The sequence below is a fragment of the Bacillus rossius genome, chromosome 8 (genome assembly GCF_032445375.1).
Source record: "Bacillus rossius redtenbacheri isolate Brsri chromosome 8, Brsri_v3, whole genome shotgun sequence".
In the NCBI taxonomy this organism is placed as follows: Eukaryota; Metazoa; Arthropoda; class Insecta; order Phasmatodea; family Bacillidae; genus Bacillus; species Bacillus rossius.
In genome coordinates this window covers 44,502,600-44,526,705 of record NC_086336.1, presented here as the reverse complement: position 1 = coordinate 44,526,705, position 24,106 = coordinate 44,502,600, and the positions used below count along the sequence as shown (strand labels likewise).

Below are 24,106 nucleotides of genomic sequence, written 5' to 3'. Positions count from 1 at the left end.
GAGGAGAGGGGGTCGGCAGTGGCGTGCGGCACATCGGGATAGGGAGGGTGTATCCCTGGTCGACGTCAATGTTTTATAAAAAATGTAAAAAATGAACTTGTCACAGCTACAGAATCGTCTAAACTTATACATATAAAGTACATACTTAAAAAGTTCAACCCTGTGATGATTCAGAGATTTTCCTGTGGAATATCGGATAATACGGAATTTCGGATAAATAAGACTTTACTGTATAAAAAGTACATTGCTCTATGCATCAAAACCTAGACCAGAATTAGCAGTTTCTCAATCTCACATTGCTTGTCCTTTTTTCTTGTTTCCATTTACAATCATTTGCATATATTGTATAAACTATTATAGAATGATTTTTTTTTGTACAATTCACTTCAAGTTGCAATTATTGTTTTACAAATTAAAAAAAAAAAAAAAAAACATAACTACCTAAATAAAAGAGCAGTTTCTGGATGCTTAAGTTTATTTAAAAATAACAATGAGATTAAATATTAGCTGCCATAAATGTTACAATAATTATTAATTGTATATGTCATTGGCTGTCATTAGAATACTGGTTTACCAAAGATTACATATTATATCACAGTAGTATCGTAAAACAACAGTTTTATGTCTGACTGAAGTATCGCTACATGGTAACCTTGGTAACTGCAAATGACAACAGCAAACCATCACCAAATCATCCTGCTGAGCCAGCCTTGTGCCAATTTAAACTGACCATGATGAGGTAACTAACTCCATCATATCTGAGAACAAAACACACAGTTGCACCTCACTCACTTACGTCATGCTAACACGTACACTTTGAAACACATTAGCCATAAAAATGTATGCACACAGGCATGTCCCCCCCCCCCCTCACACACACTTCCCCCCCCCCCCCCCACACACACACAAACATTTCTGATGAGTTAATTACATCTTCTCTTATGTATGTACAAGCCAAAATACATTTTATTTATCACAATTATGTTAAGGCACTACTTATGACTTAAGTTTTGAAGCAGTGAAAACAGAACACTTTCTTTAAGTTATATATAAAAAAAAATCATACATGATGTACAAACTGCTCTTCTTTCTTTTCTTGAAGACAAACTTGTGGTTGATAACCATCTTTAGGAACACAGCTGTGAACTTTCACCTGGTTAACATCAAATGGCCCGAGGTGGTTCATTATCTCTGTATTTTGAAGGGTTACAGGATAATCTGGAAAAAAATATATATACATATAATAATCTTACAGTACTGTAATGAAATTAGAACCTCCAACATGCAGCATCTAGCATGAAACCTTAATAGTGGGGTAGGTTAGCTTAAAATTATACCAAAATATTTCACGTCTGGCAACCAATGTGCCCCTTTGGATTCAGATAGTACATGGGTAGACAAGTCTAAAAAGCTCGGGACACAATTTTTCTTGGCACTCTATGACGTAATCAATATGGCCGTCAAAGTTTTGTGACAGGCTTCTACATTTCCTTATATAACTCGGGTTTGTATTTTGATATTAACCTAAATTTGTAGTGATTATAAATCAGTAGAAAATGTGCTTTCAAACGGTTTATTGAATATCATTGTTTAGGTTCATAATACCTGAAATATTTTTAATTTTATTAAATTTTTTTATTTATTTTTTAAATTTTCGAAACATTTTGCTAAATAACCTGGAATCTGTTACATGTAGCTGAAAACTTGCCCTATACGTTTTTGTTTGTCAGAAAATTATCTTTTGTACAGTATACATGACTTATATTTTATCAAAAACAGTTGCTGAAAATTCACCAAAACAATGTAGCGAGTCGTTATTGCAAAATGTAATTTATTGGGTTTCGAAAAGTAATAGAGCAGCTTTATAACTGTTTATGTAGGAAATGTAATTATTGTAATTTTATGTACATTGAAATAAATACAATCTTTTTTTAGGGCTATGAAATTTTCATTGCCGTTTTAAAATCAGTTACATTGTAGCGGTTAGGTCCGCCACGTTTGAACTACGCGCGCCGCCGCGGGCTTCCGGCACTCCGCTCCCCTCCTCCTTCTTCCTCCATTTCCCCCTCCTAGTGCTTGTTCAATTTGTACTCCTTCCCCCCCCCCCCCCCCCCTTGATCGGCGCATGCGGCGCAATCTTATAAATTGAGCTGCAACCATGTGGGGAGCCTTCTTCTGCTGGTTTGTTTAGTCAGGCTCGGTTGTCAGCGGTAGCTGATCTGTTGTACTTCTACTAGCATGTAGTCCGTTATGTTCTGTTTGAACTACGTGCGTGTGCGACCTCAGGGGAATAATGTAAGTTGGTTTGAGTCGTGAGTGAGGCGGTGGCCCTCACCCTAATGTAGAGTCATTTATTCTTGAATTTGTTCTGTCTAAATTCCTTTTCGGCCGCCACCAAGAAAAACATGTTTGGATTATTGCGTTAAATTAACTTCATCTTCGATTCCGTTTTTGTTTGTAACTGTCTCCCCCTGAGACGTCGTCGCACGTATTTGTTTATTATGTAATAATGTAAATTCTTTCTTTAATTGTACCTGCACTTTGCAGTAGTTTTGTAAAACTTATTGATGTGAATTTAACTTTATACTTGGCACTGCTTTTGCTAAGAGTCAACTGTGCATTGTCCCCTTTTGATGGTCCGTTGTTTGGATCGCTTACGGTGTAGCCGGCTTACCTTTGAAATTTATTGATGTTAACAAGCACGTTTTGTCGAAATAATTGTTCCCGATTTATGTATTTAGCCTGGCCTAAATTGTTTTCACTTAACATTATCAGTAATGTTAACGTAATGTTTTGATTTGAATTTGAATAAAATGTCTGTGTACCTGAAACCATTTACCTTGCATACCTGATCTGCTCCATTCACGTATACCCCAGTCCATGCCAGGTTCTGGCCTCCCTTCACGCCTCCAAAGCTTAGTTAGGCTTTTCAACATTAAAAGTACAAGTATGAGAAACACAAGAATGTACTACAATACAATATTGATACAATTTAACATCCAAATCCAATAATATCCTCTACATTATAAAACACACTAATGTCAGCCATAATATCCAAATAAAATAATATATTGCTATCATATGAAATAATACCTTAATGATTTCTGTAAATTCACTTGAGATTACTGATCACTGTCGGAGCACTGTCCATCACATTCACAGAGTTTCGTACATCGTATTACCATTTTAACACATTTACAATATGTGCATCGCTTGCGGCAAGTACAGGAGGTAAGTTGTACCCAGTGTTTTGACACTTCTGGTATTGTTGTCCACACAGGTCGGTATGATCCTCCTGAAGTTGCGATCCATCCCCACTGGGTTGGCGAGGGTATTGCGTATTGTGCAACGAGACTGTTCCAAATTCTTGCTTGGAGAGTAGCTCGTTTGATGTGTTGTTTTAAAGCATCTGCTGTAGGAGAGTCATTCCATATCAAATCAACCAATGAAATATTAATTTAGAAACTTCATGTTTCAGATTTTCAGTGTTTTTTTGTATATGTATTGGTAATATCAACTAAATACACTATAAATCTATTTTTTCTAAATTTTTTTTTCGAGTAGTTTTTTTTGTATAAATTTTTGAAAATAGCAAAAATAGCCAATTTTAGCAATGTTTTGGATCACTCAAATACTTGTAGGTTTCCAACCAATGGTGCTAGAAGGCTATTTGACAGCTAATTTTAAAGGTTATTGAATGGGCTTCAATTTGATATGTAACATGACCAACTTCAGAAAAACAATTTTTTTTAATTGTTTTCAAAATTTTTAATATTGAATTTCTTAAAAACACCATTTTCGATTTTTTTTTAAAAATAAGTATGTTATTCCTACATATATTGGTTAGATTTGTGCCAAATATCAAGGTGGAGGATCGATGGGATCATGAGTAAATAAAAATGAGAAAATTAGTAGATGCTTAAAGGGGCGTAGTAGATAAATAAATGCTTTAAGCATCAGTTGGACGTTATAGGTTTTTGGAAGACAACATTGAAAAATTGCAAAACAACAATCCTACATAATGTTATTTACCAACTTTACTAGCAGACGTCCCAAAATGACAATTCTCGAGCGTTATTTCTTCCTCAGCAATTAAATGTTCGAAATTACCAAGGCAGAAGTTTTGGCTTCAAGTAACATTCAGTTTTTAATTAATGCATTTAGCTCTGGTTTAGATACCATACCGCCTTAAGAAATAGTTGCAGCAAGGAAGAGTAGCATAATTTTACATCAAATTTTGACTTAGTAAAGTAATCAAATTTTATTGTTATAGACTAAAAATTTTTTACAAATTAGAAATTACGGATAACAAATCTTACCTTTCATTCATCCAGTGTTCTTTGATAAAACATTTGATCAATATGATAATACAAAGCACGTGATCTTGCTGAACAGATGTAGCCCAAGTTCAAAGCACATGATCTTGCTGAAAGGATGTAGCCTAAGTTATAACTGACAAAACACATAATTGCTTATGAAAAAAATCTGTTTAGTATATATTTAATTAAGGTTGTGGCATACTTCGTTCAAGCAGGCGTAATGTCTCTACAATCTCTTCTTTAGTGAGTGTATAAGTTCTCCCAGTTGTTGTACAAGGTTCAACCTTTTTAAGAAGATCTTCAGTTCTAATGTCTATTATATCGGTTCTTGGTGTTGGATAAAAAAAGGAAGCAGCAGGTCCTTTGGGATGTAAAAAACTGACTAACTTCATTATTCTCATTATTTTTTGCCAATATACACGCAAGCCACCAGTTATTGTATTTCACAGTAACATGTTTTGTCAGTTATAACTTAGGCTACATCCTTTCAGCAAGATCATGTGCTTTGAACATAGGCTACATCTGTTCAGCAAGATCACGTGCTTTGTATTATCATATTGATCAAATGTTTTATCAAAGAACACTGGATGAATGTAAGGTAAGATTTGTTATCCGTAATTTCTAATTTGTAAAAAATTTTAGTCTATAACAATAAAATTTGATTACTTTACTAAGTCAAAATTTGATGTAAAATTATGCTACTCTTCCTTGCTGCAACTATTTCTTAAGGCGGCATGGTATCTAAACCAGAGCTAAATGCATTAATTAAAAACTGAATGTTACTTGAAGCCAAAACTTCTGCCTTGGTAATTTCTAACATTTAATTGCTGAGGAAGAAACAACGCTCTATAATTGTCATTTTGGGACGTCTGCTAATAAAGTTGGTAAATAACATTATGTAGGATTGTTGTTTTGCAATTTTTCAATGTTGTCTTCCAAAAACCTATAACGTCCAACTGATGCTTAAAGCATTTATTTATCTACTACGCCCCCTTAAGCATCTACTAATTTTCTCATTTTTATTTACTCATGATCCCATCGATTCTCCACCTTGATATTTGGCACAAATCTAACCAATATATGTAGGAATAACATACTTATTTTTTAAAAAAAAATCGAAAATGGTGTTTTTTACAAATTCAATATTAAAATTTTTGAAAACAATTACATTTTTTCTTCTTCTGAAGTTGGTCATGTTACCTATCAAATTGAAGCCCATTCAATGACCTTTAAAATTAGCTGTCAAACAGCCTTCTTGCACCATTGGTTGGAAACCTACAAGTATTTGAGTGATCCAAAACATTGCTAAAATTGGTTATTTTTGCAAATTTCAAAAATTTATACAAAAAAAACTAATAAAATTTTTTTTTTTTAGAAAAAATAGATTTATAATGTATTTAGTTGATATTACCAATATACAAAAAACATGAAAATCTAAGGTGTACAGGTTAAGGCCTCTGGTTGATTTCATATGGAATGACCCAGGAGGTACGTTTTTGATTGCTTTATACTTTCTTGTAAATAACACTCGTCTGCAGTCATTGATGCTCTGAAGATCTGATGCTTGATCATATAGTAGAATAATAAATCGCTGCAACAGATCATGACATTCATCATCAATATCACAGGTGCCTGTACAGAGCTGATGCCATACACAATCAATTTCGCGAAATGACATCCAGACCTTCCAAGCAGTCTTCTTGCCAACACCACAAAAAGTGGAAACTGTGTCGCAACCAGTTACAGAATGAAAAGCCAACAAATTTCTGCAAATTTTTGGTCAGAGTTTCACACAAATCTCATGAATTGGAACGAATTTCCTGTATTTTCCACAACCATACTCAATCCATAGTTCATCAATATCTTGTATTTGTTGGAACAGTGATATTGAAATAACCACTACATCTGAGTCCACAGTTTGTATTGAGATGCGAGTATGTCCACTTTCTACTGCGTGATTAACATGGAGAAGTAGGCGGCCATCTGCTTCTTCGTGTGAGGCGGGAGAAATACCTGATACATCCATAGTTGTTGATGTTAGGACTCGGTCATCATAAGTACAGACAACATGTTTTCCTGGGTACTCGTCTCCCACCATTTTCTTAGCTAGCAACTGGAACAATTGTGTCTTGTTTTCGTTGACACACAGGAATTCCTTAAAAATTTTTTGGAGTTGCAGTTGAGTCTGAGACTTTTAATACTTATGCCACTTCCTCTCGTTTCTCGGGTATCTGCCTTTAAACTGCTACTAGTATACCTGTCGAATACAATATCTATTTGTGAACTATTCTTCAGTTGATTAGTGAAATACGGTTTGAAAACATGTTCGTAGTATCCGGAAAATGTTGTAGCAATACCAGGATTAAGCATATGTATTACGTCTGCTCCATCAAATAATTTTGCTGTTACATTTGGTTGGCTGTGATTAAAGCTAATGTCACAATTTTTTTAATGCATTCAATAATATTTGACTTGTTGGTTGGTTTTCGGAGTTTTCCATAATCTGAAATATATGGTGGGTACATTTGGTTTTCATGCGCAAAGAAATCATTAATGTTGCCATTCCTTGCTTCAGATGCAACATACAATCTGCAGAACAAGTTTGAATCTTTACGCAAGTTAGCAATCTTGGATTTTGCCTTATCTGTTTTTTTTGTTTTAGTCTTGAAAATGTGAATATTGGTTCACGGAATAATTTCATGAATTGAATTTTTAACTTGATCGAGGCAGGACACAAAATATCATACTGTTTTAGCTCTATAGCAAATGCTTCCATACCACACTTAACATTTGGAATTATTTTGGAGCTCCCTATTGACACTAAATTGGTTTCTTCAAACGGATTTACTTGTTCTGTCAAGAAGTTAATCATTTATTTGGCATGTGTCTAGAATCTTTTCTCAAATGCATTGTTATCTTCATGATGCTTTGTGTCCACATTTTTGTCATCTTTTAAATTTGATTTCTCTTCAAATTCCTCAATTACAGAACTGATCCTAGGGCCTGCTACCATCCATTTAAGCAGAGCATTTTCACTATCAAGGATTCCAATAGTTCCACCTCCACCCTTTATAACTTTGTTATTGTGTTCATGAAGCTGATCATCAGATATTGCAGAAAACAGTGTAGCAGTTTTGATGCTGGTAAAGTTGCCACAAAGAAATTCAGCATATATATCTGGATGTTTTTCTGGAAGGTCCTGTAGAGTGCATACAAATACTGTTAACCAACGAGAATAGTGGACTGCGTCCAACGCAAATGTCCACGGACATAACTGAGCCAAAGTATTGACGTACATTGTAAAGTTAGATGTACGAATACTCAATTCAAGTTGCACTAGAAGGGACTCCAGTTTGATGACTGTGTTCCAGTATTGGAACTGACATTCAGATGTTTTAGACAAAATCCACAATTCAATGCCTTCGCTGCTGATGCTGGAATTTGTTTCACATGCCTTGTTGAATGCTTTTACCTGTAGACAATGCAAGGCAGTTGAAGAAACTTTGTGTGCATTCCGAGATCTTTTTACATGCGAAGATATAAGGCAAGATTCTGCAACACCAGAACTTGCAATACCAGCGGTTGTTACTAATTCAGTCCACCCACTTCCAGTTAACCACTTGCCAAGTAAGTTAATGACCATCATTTCTATGTGAAAGCCACCCATCATGAGTATGATGTGATCTTCACCATAATTGTCAGGAAATTTCCATTGCAGTTGCTTCCCAATAGCATATACTGGTTTGTCACATGTAATCACGGGTGTTTGATTTCCATTTAATTTTGCTGTAGCCATTACTATGATATCCATCATATGACGTACCATTGCTGGCGTCGCAATTTCGTCATTTAAAAGTGGAAGTAATGATGCATTAGACCTTATTTTTCTAACACCAAGTTCATTTTGTGCATGAAATGCAGCAAACGATACAATAGGCAAGGAGGCCTAGGATTTAAAAATATACCCCCTAAAAAGCTAGTACTTATATATTTACATAAACATAAAAAATTATAATTATTACATTTCCCTCATAAACAGCTACAAAAAAAGTTCTATTACTTTTCGGAACCCTTATAAATTACATTTTGCCATAACGACTAGCTGTGCAACACTACATTGTTTTGGCGAATTTTCAGCAACTGTTTTTGATAAAATAGAAGTCATGTATACCGTTTACAAGATAATTTTCTGACAAACAAAAACGTATAGGGCAAGTTTTCAGCTAAATGTAACAGATTCCAGGTTATTTAGCAAAATATTTCAAATAATGAAAAATGAAATACAAAATTTTAATAAAATAAATAATATTTAAGATTTATGAACCTAAACAATGATGTCAAATATGCCATTGGAAAGGTCATTTTTACTGATTAATAATCACTTTACGTTTAGGTTAATATCTAAATAAAAACCCGAGTTGTATAAGGAAATGTAGAAGCTTAACACAAAAACTTGGCGGCCATATTGATTACTTCATCAACACCGCTAGAGGGCAAAGAAAATTTGTGTCCCGGGCTTTTTAGACTCGTCTACCCGTGTACTATCTGAATCCAAAGGGGCGCATTGGTTGCCAGTTGTGAAGTTTTTTTCAGCTATCCTACCCCACTATAACAGAGTCTGATAGTTACTAGTTGAATTACAGGTATGCCTTTTATAGTAAAGTCAGTCAAACCTGAAAAAGCATTCTTCTCCTGTAATATACTCTCAGCTTCATTATCCTTGAAGATTATGTCCTGCTTCAAACTGTCTATTAAGGATAGCTTGGATGTCTGGGTCTCCTTTCTGTATTGAAGTATCATATATCCAGCCGTAAACTGAAAAATTTCACAAATTGCATATATAGTAAATACATACATTACACGTAATACACAAAAGTTTGAAATAGGATTAGGGCACATAGTACTTGGATCACCTGGCAAAGTTTACTGAACGGTGTGCGGAAATCTTAATTTTGACAAATATATTTTATGTGAAATTATTGATTAATTTATTTGTTATAACTGTGGACATTTTCTGTGGATCGTTTGTTGTTAAATTTGGTTAGTCTGTGTTATTTTGTGCCTAGCACCTTTGTTTTGTTTCATGGATAAACACGTCTTCCCTGTTTGTCTGCACCTACACATTGTGGTTTTAATTATACCCAAGCAGTATCTGGCAGTACAGATCCTGGGGTGTTCGGCAAGCAACATTACAAGTACAACAACACAAGAAACGTGGCCTAACAGCACAACAGACAATATGCCGTTTTAACCTATAAATAACGTGACACTGAACATAATGCAACCCTAAACCTTTTGATTGTGAGTTCATGGAAATACTTTATGGAGTGTAAATCACTATTCCAAGCCCTAAGCACTTTAAATTATTTAAATTATAACATCTATTCCGTATTTACTAGACCTTTTCTGGTGCCTCTTTCGTCAGTAGTTCAAAAGCAGCCATTCAAAAAGCAAAGAATACAAAATTCATCTGGGAGGATGAAAGAGGATAGGGAGGCGTTACCTTCACCAGCTGCTACAGTGAAGAGAAGCAAAAGGAAACCTGGACTAACTCCATTCGCACCCTCTGCCCCATCCCACATAAGTGTTATGTTCTCACGTCACACCTGTTCAGAGGTTCGGGAAGCTCTGGACTAAACTGGCATACGTTACGCAGTTTACATACAGTGTAGGTAGTTTTTCAACTAACATGTTCCGAGTGGCAAGATACAAGTTTGTGATTATAATGCGACCCCTACTTTCAGTTTCAACAGTTTTGGTAAAAATTCTTGCCTTATATTCAGGTAAATATGGTGCATACGTTACAGCAAACATGTAAACAAGTAAAAATATACAGCAGTGAAGAGTGTAAGGTGAAGAAAAATACAGATACATTCCTTTACATTGTGCAATGACACCTAAATAAAATGGGTAAGTTTTAAAATGTGAACTTGACTAAGGGTACTGCACAGTAAACTTGAACCCACAATACCAATCACTGTATGGTGCATTCACTACACTGTTACAGCTGAAATATATAATATTAAGTACGTAGATGTTTGGAAACAAAAACAGACAAAAATACAGATTACAATGAGTGCATTCAGTGAGCAAAGTGCTTTAAACAGTGTCTCATGTCAGCTACTCTGCTGCACCACAATGCGCTCTGTAGCAAAAAAATTCTTGCTGCGACTCAGGTACAAGCATATAACTCACTTTCACCAAGCGGTTTCAAATAATGGAAGCAAATAGAATGCCACTAATTAAATATCAAATAATAAACTCAATGGTGTAAATCATCATTGTAAGATTAATAACACATGATTATGTCGATTTAATGTTTTATATTGCAAATAAATGTTTAAGGTACTAAGGTTTTGAATGTGGTTTGCAAGCATTCAGTGTGTCAATCAAAGTAAATGCCAGTTAAGAAAATTCATAAGATACTTAGAAAATTAGACGTACTAACAGGGAAATTTACTAAAGGGTTAAATTTTATGTATTTATAGGTACAGTAATTTTTTTTAAAACCTGTAATGCAGGAAATATTCTTAAAAGGGATTTTCTTAAGACGGTTTTCCTGTGTGCGTATTGTAAGAAAATTTTGCCAATATAAAAAAGAAAACATTAAAAATCCATGCAAAAGGCAATAAGCAGGGTTCCTCGGTGGAAGTGTTTGCTAACGTGCCGTACTTATATAGAGGACAAAGGCTCAATCCCAGCTCCCGGGTAGGACTAAAAGACAAGAGCACGGTTCGGAGTCTGCTACAGTCTCGAAGGTACCGTCGCTTGAAGCCTCTGCATGTAACGAGTGTAAAATAATGTCCTATAAACAAACATTAACCGGCACACAGGAGAATGCAAGAAGACAAGATTTAAATTATACACCTACACTGTACAGAAGTGTTTGGATCAGGCCAGCAAAGAAAGCTATGTCATCCATGCGGTTCTCGTGACTGTAACGGTAGACCCAGTTGACGACGTAAAAGCCACGGTACGCGGCCAGGGTAGCCACGCTGTAGCAGGTGTAAGCGTCCACTTCGCCGGTATTCTGCACCAGCGTCAGCTGAGGCAGAATTGCCACAGCCTCCAGGAATATGCTAAACGACCACAGCACCTGAGAAAAAAATTGTTTTCAATGCAATATTGACACTGGGTTGGTAGTATTAAAAAAATGATTAATACTACCTATGTTCACATAGCAATGAAGCATTTATTTTTTTCTAAATGGAAAATACTCTACATGAATAAATACATCCTTAAGGAAGTTTCATTACTAATAACTATAAAAATGGTTTTATATTTTTATCCCTTTTTAGAAGTTGTACGATATAGGGTTTTGGTTTTGTTTCATTGTAATTTCAACTCTTGGGAAGTATGTATTTATGAAATATCCTCTTTTCTTCTGTACATATAAGTGAGAGAAAGACAATTTCTACACTTGTATTTTATTGGTGGGATAAAACACTTTATCATTTGTCTTTTTTAATATTTCTCTCTTTGGGAAAACTTTTACTAGTCACTGACCCCAAGTAAGATGTCCCCGAATTATTCACATTTATGCATCGTCAGCTTTTTTTTTTTTTTTTTTTTGCTGATATAAATGTTTGGTTAGTTTAAGTGAGTTACATAATATGAGTAATCACTGTTAAAAAGTACTACAATTCTTGAAAAAAAATTTTTTTTATACTGAATTTAATTACATATGTACTTTTAAATAGTTTAAACTTTTTTTTGCTGAATAGTACATTTAACATAATATCTTCCAACTACTGTGTATTGTCTCCTCTTTTTTGCTATCATTTAGTTGTACATGTGGTCTGTTTCTTGTGTAATTCATCTGGTAACCCTAACAGACATGTAATCCTCAATATGGTCCAGCCAAACACATTCCAGCAACTAAAGTTTCACAGAAATAGCGACAGGTTCTCATCCTCTGTTGTACTATTTATTACCATCCATCAGGTACAAATGCAAAGCCCATACCATTTTTATATTAGTTTTGAAGCTTAAATAAATTGAAGAAAAAATAAATAAAATAAATAAATAAAAATATATAAATAATTGCATGAAAGACTGAAGTCATTAATAACAATTTTGAGTACCTACCATTTGTTTATACTCACTGCTAATGTAACAACATACATCCATCAACTGATGGAAAACATTAAATGAGAAGAATATCTTAAATATAATATTTTTATGGTCATAGTAAATTTATAATTTGTTTGGTAACAGACATAAATATTAATTGTTATATGTGAAACCATGACACAGTAAATATTTTGAAAATACTAAAACTGAATTATTTTATATTTTAAAACATACTAACTTCCAAAAAGCTAATTCTATGGTTGACAAACAATGCCAACACCAGTGCAGGGATGATCAGTCTCTCTACCCTGTGAACAAACAGATTACGTATTATGTGCAAATACTTTTAACACAATCTCAAGCAAATAAGTTTAACCTGGTATTTTTATAATGCCACAAATAATAATATAGGGTTTTGATTTTGAAAATGATTTTAAACATCCAAAACCTTTTCAAGGTTGAAATAATAAACAATGTGATAAGTGAGTAATTTATGTCTTTGTTAAGTTTTGAAGTTAACAAATTCTAAACAATTTGAACACCCGTCTCCAGTTGTTCTATTGTGTTATATTTTAAGCAAAAGACATTTCCACTTTGTGATATCTGCACAATAACACTTAGTCAACTACAATGTGAAGTAATACAACATAAGATAAAAAGTTTTTATCAATCAATGTAAGTATCGTGTTTTCTTGTATAATCGTAGCAACTTTTTATTCTAAAATCAAGTTTGAAAAGTAGGGGTGCGACGATTATGACGAAAAATTTTTTTTTGTTAGGTAAAGTTATTCATAAAAACAAAACACGTTCATGGAAAAAACGTTTATTTAAAAAAAGGTGGAGTATACAAGAGCACGCCAAACAATCTATATTAATAATTCCTTAAACAAAAACCTTTCTTCAACTTTAAATACAAAAACCAAAATTCTAACGTGAACGCAAGCCACTTGAATCTGACGTGAATTAACGTGTCGTAGTACACACTTGCCACGAAAGAATGCGGGCTATCAAATGTAGTTAACTCGGCACCTGACAGAGAGCGCGCGTTGCATCCAATCGGCGAGAATCTATATTCGACTATGTGCACGCGCTCTATACGGGAAGCAACATAACCAAACATGAATGATGCGCTGGCTACATTTTTATAAGCGGTACGCCGCGGTAACGCAGACAATCAGATAAAGGAAATACAGTTTAAAAAGTCTTTAAAAGAAAATTTACACGTCAGACAACTTTGTATTTCCGTTAATTAAATAAAAAGTGGTAATGACCAAAATTTAATTTTAGATTATACCTACACCGCGGCGACGCAGACGATCAGATAAAGGAAATAACGTTTAAAAATGCCTTTATAAGAAAATTTACACGTCAAACAACTTCGTATTTTTCCGTTAATTTATTAAGTAAGTGGTAATGACTGAATAAATATTAGATTTCTACTTTAAAATACATTGTTTTATACGGAAAAGATACCTACACAAAGCGCTCGGCATCTACTAGCGGGACCAAAAACATCATGTGACGTTTACGTGCGTGTGACGATTATGCGATAAAACACGGTATGTATGTATTAACATCTACATGTTTTCAGCATTTTTAAGGGCAGGTCTTATAGTCTTAAAGCATGATGCTGTTGTCGTGTCCTGCATTTGGCCTCGATCCCCTGATACGAGTGCTTCATGCTCCTCCCTCTGAAACCAACATGGCTGCCTCTCAAAGAAAGCCGTATCCCACAGGCTTCTCTACACCAGCCTTGGGGTATAGGCGACGAGTGGTGCCGCAACCCAAACATAGATGGCAGCAAACATTATTGACATTTATAACAGTGCATATGTATTTTCTAATTAATGTACAATATAAAATGTGTGTCAGTGCTATGTGTGTAATAATTAAATAGTGTCCTTGTGTGCGGGTTACTGGGGAGGGCAAATGATGACCTGTGTGTAATATGTGTCGCTTCTATCAGTAACCAATGTCTGAAGGAGTTGTATTTAAGCTAGGTAGAAATTTACCTAGCTAGACATCCCTACCCCAGAGAAATCTGGGGGTAATAAAACAGGAATTGGGAATTTGGATTATTGCTTTCTGCTCTCCTCTCACTCTCTCCCCTTCCTTCCTCTGGAGCGGCCTTCGGGAGCTCGCTCTAGACTCTCCTCCCCTGGAGTGGCCCTCAGGAGCTCGCTCTAGGATCCCCACTTCCCCCTCTCCTTGGAGCGACATTCGGGAGCTCGCTCTATGATCCCCACTTCCCCCCCCCCCCCTCTCCTTGGAGCAGCCTTCGGGAGCTCGCTCTAGGGCTCCAACCTCTCACTGTACCTGACTCCACCCCTCCTCTACCCCTGGCCCAGCAAAAGGGCAGGCAAGTGCCAACATCCGAGAGTCAAGGAGCAGCTGCCAGCCTACCAGCGGGCCTTTCGCCCCACCTCACGCCACTCCAGCACCAGACGCTGTTGCCGGGACACGTCACTGTGTTATGAGACAACTAATTTAAATAAAACTTTACAGAAGAACACATCTCATACTAGACACATTTAAAAGTCATCTTACATTTTGATGTGTAGTTAACGAATTCCAAGTAGCTGTACAGTTTCACCTTCATTTCTGCGCACCATGAGTGAAACAGTATCTGAGCAAGTTTCAGGCCGTAGTAAAAACACATGAAAAGTATCATGTATTTAACAGCTTCGCAAATATAAATAAAAAGGAAATTTTAAAGACATGTGTAACAGGTCAGAAAGAAGGTAGTAGAGAAGGATATAATAAACAATTGGACGTAGTTATGCAATAAGGAACCATGCCACGCTATATTGTACCTGAGATATTCAAGTGCAAAGTTTATTGTTATTTTCAGAAACAATGTACAAGTTGGAGAAACAAATTTGTTTACCACAAGAATTGGTATTTTTTTTAAAATTATGTAATTATTTTTATATAAAAATTTAAATTTTCAGAGATGTTAAATAAAATGTGGAATGGTTCTTTGTTTGCAATTTTCCATAAAAAAATGCAAAAAGAAACCCAAGTTAATTTGTAATATAAATTAACACGAATAACCAATACTTCAAAAGAGAGAACCATGTTACTTTATTTATTTATTTACTTTACTAGCTGACCCGGCAGACTTCGTACTGCCTAATTAAATTGCAATAAAGTCCTGTCAAAATGATTTGTAATGTGACATTTTTTTGTTACTACATATTTTATAGTGGGGGCAAAAAATTCTCCTGAACAGAACCGTAACCCTGGTGATAGGGTGTTGTGAATAAGAAATATAATTAAATAAAACAGATAAATAAAAAGATAAATAAAAAAAATTAATCTCTTTATTGTTAATCATGTGAAACATAATTATTTTTATTTTCATTGTAGTGCATGAATAGATCGGTAATTAGCTTGGTTTGTAGCATTTCGGGTTCTTCTACCTAAATTGATTCATCTAATAGGAGGCATATCTATATTATAGATTATTTTGTCACATGCAATAATTAGCGATCATAGGTAAATAAACACTGCACAAAACACTATATAGGTAAGAATTTGTTTCGTGTATAAGTTGACAAAAGCAAACTCATTAGGGTAGGTAACCTAAAATCCAAGAAAAAAAAAGCAATGACATTGACAGTTTGTTGTTGTTACAACTTTTTTTAAATTTGATATGACTTGGAGTCAAATCCTTCAAGCCGACCAAATTGAACTAATCGATTTTGGTTTATTTTGTTTTTGTTTATCTGTGCTCCAAAGCACACTTTTTTGATAGATATGATTGAACTTTGTACAGAGGTAATAAAGTGCAAATTGACTCTTTGACGTTAGGAACATACCTACATTGTTTAAACAACAATGAGTGCTCGTTTTAGTTAGAAAACATTTGTATGGGAAAAAGAAAAGGACTGGTTTTAGGGTTTTTCCGGCAATTATTCGAATTTTTCTCACCGTAAAAACCATCTTTGAACTTCAACGAACATTAAAAAAAAAAAAAAAAATTGGCCAAATTGGTCCAGGCGTTGTTGAGTTATGCGCTTACCAACACATTTTGCAATTCATTTTTATATTATAGATTTGCACCCAATAGATTCAATTTTTAAACAGTATGTTTACAGAATATTGGGCTTGTCAGTTTGATATAGGGGAGAGGGGGGCATATTTCAACATGGGGACCTTTCAAAAGCTTGAATTTTATACCAATGGAGCCTTGTTTTGATTGGTTAATGGGAAACTAATCAAGTTCCACAACAGAACAACAGCTAGCAATGGATTTACCTCCATTTCTTTTCATAAGTGCTTTGTGATTCAGTAAACACTGTTTTATGTGTTGCAAAGTAAAAAGTGATTATTGTTTTCAGCACTGCATTTTACAGTCTCTACTTTGATAGATGTAAGTAGGATTTATTTACCCAATTAAATAAGAAATTCTGCATCTAAAAATAATATGAACATCTTTAAAAACAGTTTCTAAAAGTAGTAACATTACTATAACTTCAATGATTGCTCATGGGGGAGATATCAACAAACTGCTGGGGGTAGATTTCAACATTGTTGATAATAAAATGGCTGAGTCAAATGCTATGCCTAAAATAAGTTAACTATCATTAAAATATTAGGCATGTGTATGTAATGTTAATACTTATACCTTTTGTTTTCTCAGTATTCCAACTCAAACTTATAATAAAATATAAAAATTAGGGTTAAACAATAATGGATTAACTGTGTATTTACATTATAACTAAATTGACCATTTAAATCAAAACTGAAAATTGCAGAAAATGATTGGCGGTTATCAAATCCTGGCAAAACGGTAACCATTCATAACCTAGCTGCTTTGACGAACACAGCATATATTGCTTCATTTACTCCTAAAACATCACAACAGCTTTTAAAGCAACATGTACTTGACAAGTGTCTCGTCTTACAACAATTCTGCTGTTTCAAAATTCACATCAGAAAAATCAAAACACTGTGAAATAAACACAAGCAGACCTGAAGGAATTCTGACACCTGAAGATGTTTGGCCTTTTCCAAAAGCAGAACCACGAAGAAAAATTCGAAGAAGAAAGAAAAAGAAGTAATCAATACTTACCGGAAAAAAACAGAGTTGAAGAGGAAACAATGAAAAGGTTAGAAAAGAAGTAAAAATTAGGCACGAAAAAAATATAATTATAGAAAATAATCAAAACTGGAAAACACAAGCCTGCAAGAAAATGTTTCAATGATGAATCTTGTGATAGTGAAGGTAGTGAAATTCTTTTGCAAGACGAGTCTGATTGTAAAGATATATAGATCAACTTTTGATTTCCACGTCAGAGTTTGAAGAAAATGTATATTTGGAAAATAATGATACCGTAATTGAAATAAATGATTTTGTGCTAGTTTCTTTTGCAGGAAAGAAGTACAAAGTCCTATTTGTAGGGCAAGTAGAAGACCAAGAAGAAAACAATTACAAAGTTAGACTCATGCAAAGGAATGAAGACTCGTAGAAATTTTATTTCCCCGAAAAAGACGATATTACATTGTTGACAGAAGTGACATTATGATGAAACTCCCGCAGCCAACCATGAGTGGATGAACATCTCGAGCTATTTCTTCTATGGCATTTGCTGTAAACTTACCTTCAGTTAAAAAGAAAATAATGTAAAACATAAATGTTATGCTTTAAGTCCATAATATGATTTAACCATATCTATTAATTTTATTTATATTTTTTATTTGACTTATTCTAATAAATGTTTTATTGATTTTTAAGTAAAAACAAATATTATTTATTTGTAAAAAGGTACCCCACCACCTGTTGAAATGTGCCCCATGGTAGGTGTACAATTCAACAAAGGTAAGTAAGCGGTTCATAAAATATAAAATATAACCTCATAGTTGAGATTAGAGACTGCAGTCAAATTAACAAGCTGCTCAACATACTATTAAAACTAATGATGCTAATTACCAAGATAAAAAATAAAATGTTTAATTTAAAAAAATTATACAATAAAATTTGTTGAAATGTGTCCCCTCTCCCCTACATTACAATAAGTAAATAACACTTAAAACATATACAATATATACATGACATATCCTGAATGGCTACAAGTAAACCAATTTTTACAAAGAACCACATGACATGGTTACACCTTCACATTGCAACAATCCTAACTGCAAAAAGAACCAAATTTCATAGTTATATGTTAAGCTTTGTTAAAAAAAAAAAAAAAAATTATAAAAGAACTTGGCTGTATCTTGCGAAATTGAACATGGAGGAAAACCCAACAATACTTACATAATTTTTAAGGCATTATTGTAAAATAAAAAGTTTCCATGATTGTTGGTTCTTTTTGCAAAAAAATAAAGCCAGCTGAGCTGATCACTCCAACATAAAAAACTCACTTTATACACAATTGAGGGTTGGTTCCTTTTTGCATAACTGCGTCCCATTAGTCATTCAATTATTTATGTAACTTGATATAATTTCTATTTGCAAACGAAACCAGTGCTGACAGAAAATAAATATTTTTACAGCTGGCTGATACACATAAATGTTGTACGCACATTTACAATAAACCAGAACTGATATGTTTTTTTCAAATAATACAATCAGATTTAATTTAGAGGAGGGGGAAAGTTAAAGACTCTCACCTGAAATTGTCAGCAGCCCCAGCATCTTTCACTTGAGAAAACTTTATGTGAATTAAGTAGACCATCACGCATGACATCGTGATGAACAGAACCTTCATCACTGTGTTGTATACGGATATGATGTACATCGGCAAATCAAGGTACCGGGTTATGAAAACCAGCACAAACAGGATGAACATCTTGCAAGATATGCCTGTAAAAAAATATTTTATTTAGTTTTCACATTTATCATAAGTGGAGCTAGGACCTCCTTGTCCCTAACCCAAGCCCAATTGCCAATTAAAAATCAATAATGGCAGTAGGCAGAAGCATGTGTCCTAACTAGATCCGTTCATGATCAGGGAAGCGGGGCTACATTATTTAACAAAAAAACATAGGTGTGTGGCCAAAACATACGTTAAGTAAAACTTCACAGATAAGGACAGGAATTTTTGCAGAACTTTTTTAACATTATTTTGAAAACGTGTAATCATGCGTTGAAAATAGACCTTTAGTAACTAGTGTCTGCCCATGTCAAGCGAATCTAAGAATTAATTAATGGTTTTTTTAAGGCTAAAATATGATACATAACCCTGTTTGAAATGTCTATATAAATTGTCACAATTCTAACGCTAACACAAAATCCAATCACACAGTTGAGAGCTTAGAGTTGCAAATTATGAGTTACGAAAGTATGCAAAAAGTATGGTAAAGTATGCAAAAGTATGTAAACGTTCACAAAATTATTTGAAAGTATACAAAACAATGTGCAGCTGCTGCCATGTGTACACGGCTGTAAAGTTGTTTTAATTCAAAATCTTTCTTTTTTAAACCCACCGCCATCGAGCGATAATATACGTTACGTTAACTCTGTTACCTACTCATGTTCGTTACCCTGTGATTCTGAAATGACTCTACCGGCTGTAGAAGGTTTCACGTCAGAAATTCAGGATGATTAATTAATTAATGTAGCATTAACTTATTTTAAATTCTAGTTAGAATTTTACACCTTTTATAATATGCCTCATGCTTAGATTGCAGTATAGAGCAAATGGCTCCCACTGATGTCAGATTGATATTGCCTGACATTTTAACATTTTAAATATTTAGTTTGTATTCTATCAAAAATTTTAATAAGTTTGAGTACCTATATTTTAAATTTTACTACTTAATTTTTCCAAGATCATTAAATCTTTTGATAGTATTATTACAGTTGTATACGTTCTGAAAGTAAAAACATCAATTATTATTTCACAGGAGAAGCTATTTGTAGTAGGTATTTAGTCTCAATAATAAAAATTGTTATTTTCAAAACAGAGCAAAAAAAATAAATTAATCTAAAGCTATACAAATTTTGATGACAAAATGGATTAAACAAAGCTGGTGTCTTTCAGTTACATTTCCTTAGAAGTAAGAATTTAATACTCTTGGATGATGCTCTTGATGAAATACAGCATTTATTTCCAAAATTCTATTTTTGAATAAATAAAAAAAAAAAAAAAAAAAAACACTACATAGGTACTTAATTATGTTGTGTCTAAAACTTTTGTGCGCTTTTGAGTATATCTGGCAACAGAGCACAATGAAACAAGTACAATGCTAATGGCAGATACTGTGCATTGAAACGAGAGTAAATGCTTATTAAATTGCATACTGCAATCTAAGATTGATAATTGATAAATAATTGATAATTGATCATATTTATTGTTATTAGACACAAGGGTGCAATAGACATTGTCATTGAAAATACACAATAATAATAATAATAATAATAATACACATTTTTAAGTTTAAAGAAAAAACATCTTAACAATAATATAACTTTACACAAACTTAAGGTCATTAAAATTTAAATTGTTCCAATCGTCAAGTGAGTATAAAGGATTGGATATGAGCCATTGTTCTAAGATTTGTTTATACTTACTTATCAAAAGATACTGTCCTTGCACACAAGGGTAATCTATTAAAAAAACTTACACTTACATTTTCAAAACTCATATGATTTACATAGTCGTTTATAACTGACATCAATTAAATATCTTTTTCTGGTTTTATAGTTATGTACATTATTTCTTAAAATTAAAGTTTGTAGATTACTTTTAACATACAATAAACAGTATAATATAAAAATACAAGGTAATGTGAGTATTTTCAGATTTATAAAGGACAAGACATACTACAGAACATAATTAAGATTATGTTGTGGGAGTGTGGGATCCATACACAGCACTGCTTGAAAGGGACAAAAATTACGAGATTAGCAGCTTTTCCGTTTTAAAAATATTAAAAATCCAAATGGTGTACTACAACACTGCAGACGTTCCTCTTTTTTCCCCCTGAAGAGAGCATTTCCAAATTCCTACTGGTTTCTGAGAAAATTACAGTTTATAAGTTACATTGCATGCAGTGACATAACCACCGCCATTGTGCTTTAGTGTAGCAACATTGAACTGAATGAAAATTTATTTTTACGTCAGGTTACGTGCTAGTGCACGTCACAAATCAGCGCTCTGCTCCTCCACACTCCTAAAATACCACTCTGTCAAGGGTTAACACTTCGGATTGGATGCCAGTACAGACTCACACACCCTGGCGCCCCGCGGTCGTACGTAAAGAACATATATATATTTTTACTTTTTATTGACCTTCCACTGATTGCATCACAAAATCCAAATACAAAATATTTGGGCCCTACGTACTTATAAATAAAGAACCACAGTATCAAGTTGCAATGGTATAGCACAACAGCAGCAGCAAAGTCACTGCACAGGTTACCTAATGTAACCTATAATTCCTCAGAAACCAACAGGAATTTTGAAATAGTCTGTCCAGGAAAAATAGATGACCATCTGTAGTTTTGTAGAATACATTGTTGGAATTTTCTCATTTTTATTGCAGAAAAGCCACTAAATTTTAATTTACCAGAAATCAACCAGCCAGATGGATGAAGGGTAAGTAAACAGGGATAGCACATAAATAGCCTGTCAGTGCTAATGGAAGTAATAAGTTGAATGTTTAAATGGTATAGGCAGACAGTGAGGTAAGTTTGTATTACCATATTTTGCATAGAGTGGGAGGGTGAGGAAAGCTGGGTCACAGTTGAGAAAGGGAAATCCACACATAGGAAAGAGAACTTCAGAAAAGTTTTAAGAAAGAGAACAGAAAAGGGGCCAAAACTCGCTCGTTATTAGGATAAGGGAATGGAATAACTTGAAGAGAAGTTTGTAGGCAAGAAATACCGTACAGTTCAGAGCGATTAAACAAGTAATGCAAGTGTGTGTGTGTGGGGGGGGGGGGGGGGGGGGGGAGAGAGAGAAAAGCAAAAACATAAAAAAAATTGCATGCTAACCTCTAGTAGACCTTGTCTTGAAGACTTTGATGAACAGTATAAAAAAGGATATAACATGAAAAAAATCTCCAAGAATGAGAAATATATTAATTACGATGTAAATTAGAAACTGTTCAAGTGGTTCTGGTACGCTGGTCCACATAATTTTCGCAAACAAGGTTTGACCCAACGACAATAGAGCCCTTTGCCAGTGCAGCGCCACAAGTTCTCCTCTCAGAGCGCTAGAGATGGGTCGTAAAATTACAACCTGTCAAAAAAACAAGAGTCTATCGGCAGCACCGCTACTTCCTGCAACTGGCTGCAAATGCCGCACCGCTCACGCTCGTTCCGGGGCCGGCGGCGTGCTCGGAGCTCGGACGTTCAGCGAGCGCAATGATAACACCGACACACAAAAAAAAATTAAGTAGAATGTGCATTTGACCGGACCTACCTACGGGTACGTATTTTGGTCCGCTGAATCCGAATTCGAGGTCAGTTTGACCCCTACACCCTCGAAATTTCGAGAAAACTTCAAAAAACCGTAAAAATGATTAAAATTGGCAGTTTTAATGATAAAAAAATGTTTTGGAACTAAACTAAGCGTGATTTTCATGTATTTCGATCCGCTGATAATGAATCGAAACTTTATTAAGACCACGAGCCATTTTAAATGTGAAAAAATCACACAAAACTTTCGAAAATTCCGAGAAAATATAGTTTTCATGATAAAAAAAAATTTCTTCTGGTCCAATTCAGATAAAATTGTATATCTTTTGATGTCTTCAATTCGCATCTCAATTTTTTTAGTTTATTCACCCTCTAAAGCTGGAAAAATTCGAAAAAATTGTAAGAAGTACCATTCATAACAGAAAAAAATTGATTGAATATGATTTAATGCCTAAAATAAATACTCTATAACGTAGATATATCAAATAACTTGAAATCTGTGAAAAACACAAGACATAAAAAGATAAAAAGAAAGATAGAAAGAAATGATTTTTTTCGGAATTTTGGAGGGTTTGTGTGATTTGTTTACATTTAAAACGGCTCGTGGTCTCAATAAATATTCGATTCATATTCAGCGGATCGAAATACATGAAAATCACGCTCAGTTTAGTTGGTTCCAAAAATTTTTTTATCATTAAAACTGCTGATTTTAATCATTTTTACGGTTTTTCGAAGTTTTCTCGAAATTTCGAGGGTGTAGGGGTCAAACTGACCTCGAATTCGGATTCAGCGTACCAAAATACGTACCCGTAGGTAGGTCCGGTCAAATGCACATTCTACTTAATTTTTTTGTGTGCCGGTGTAATGCAGGATCTGACACTATACTGAAGTATTTTCAATTTAGTTTACTGAGCTTCATCAAACACCGACCAGTGTGGTGAAATAACGTTATAAAGCATATTGTTTTCTAAAGTTTTATTTTAATAAATTGAATATTTTATAAATACTTAAAACATTGTGGACGGTTGATTTGGTTAGGATAGCTACATTAAAGATACTCTGAAATCATGTAAACGGTTTCCTAGCCCTGGATAGCTACATATTAAAAAAGTTATTTGCTAAGAAACCATAAAATGATTTTACAGTATTTTTAATGTAGCTATACTCACCTAATATAACCAAATACTATATAACCAACCATCCACAAAATTTTTTAAAGTATTTATAATGTAGCTAACCTATCCTAATCGACCGCAAAATTTAATGCCACACCGATTTATACAATGAGATAGAACAGAAAAAAAAAAGCGAGCATGAACTTTGGGGAACTTCGGGTGTG

The 24,106-nt window shown here is 34.1% G+C and overlaps 1 protein-coding gene across 1 annotated transcript; it reads right to left on the bottom strand.

The window, feature by feature from the left end:
- Window positions 1-457: 457 nt before the first annotated feature.
- Window positions 458-22,699, bottom strand: LOC134534826 (ER lumen protein-retaining receptor-like). Its single transcript, XM_063373448.1, has 7 exons — window positions 22,342-22,699; window positions 19,014-19,206; window positions 12,631-12,700; window positions 11,191-11,415; window positions 8,993-9,134; window positions 1,067-1,218; window positions 458-758 (listed from the first exon to the last, which is right to left on the bottom strand). The coding sequence occupies exons 1-7, from the start codon at window positions 22,481-22,483 to the stop codon at window positions 753-755; spliced, it is 930 nt and encodes a 309-aa protein (XP_063229518.1). The 5' UTR covers window positions 22,484-22,699; the 3' UTR covers window positions 458-752.
- Between the last annotated feature and the right edge of the window lie 1,407 nt (window positions 22,700-24,106).

Bases quoted from the DNA above. Each gene is read 5' to 3' on its own strand.
- LOC134534826 (XM_063373448.1), bottom strand. From the start codon at position 22,483: ATGTGGACCAGCGTACCAGAACCACTTGAACAGTTTCTAATTTACATC. The intron at 19,207-22,341 runs GTTAGCATGCAA...ATTTTTTTACAG, and splicing joins CAAGACAAGGTCTACTAGAG to GCATATCTTGCAAGATGTTC. The intron at 12,701-19,013 runs GTGAGAGTCTTT...GTTTGTTCACAG, and splicing joins GGGGCTGCTGACAATTTCAG to GGTAGAGAGACTGATCATCC.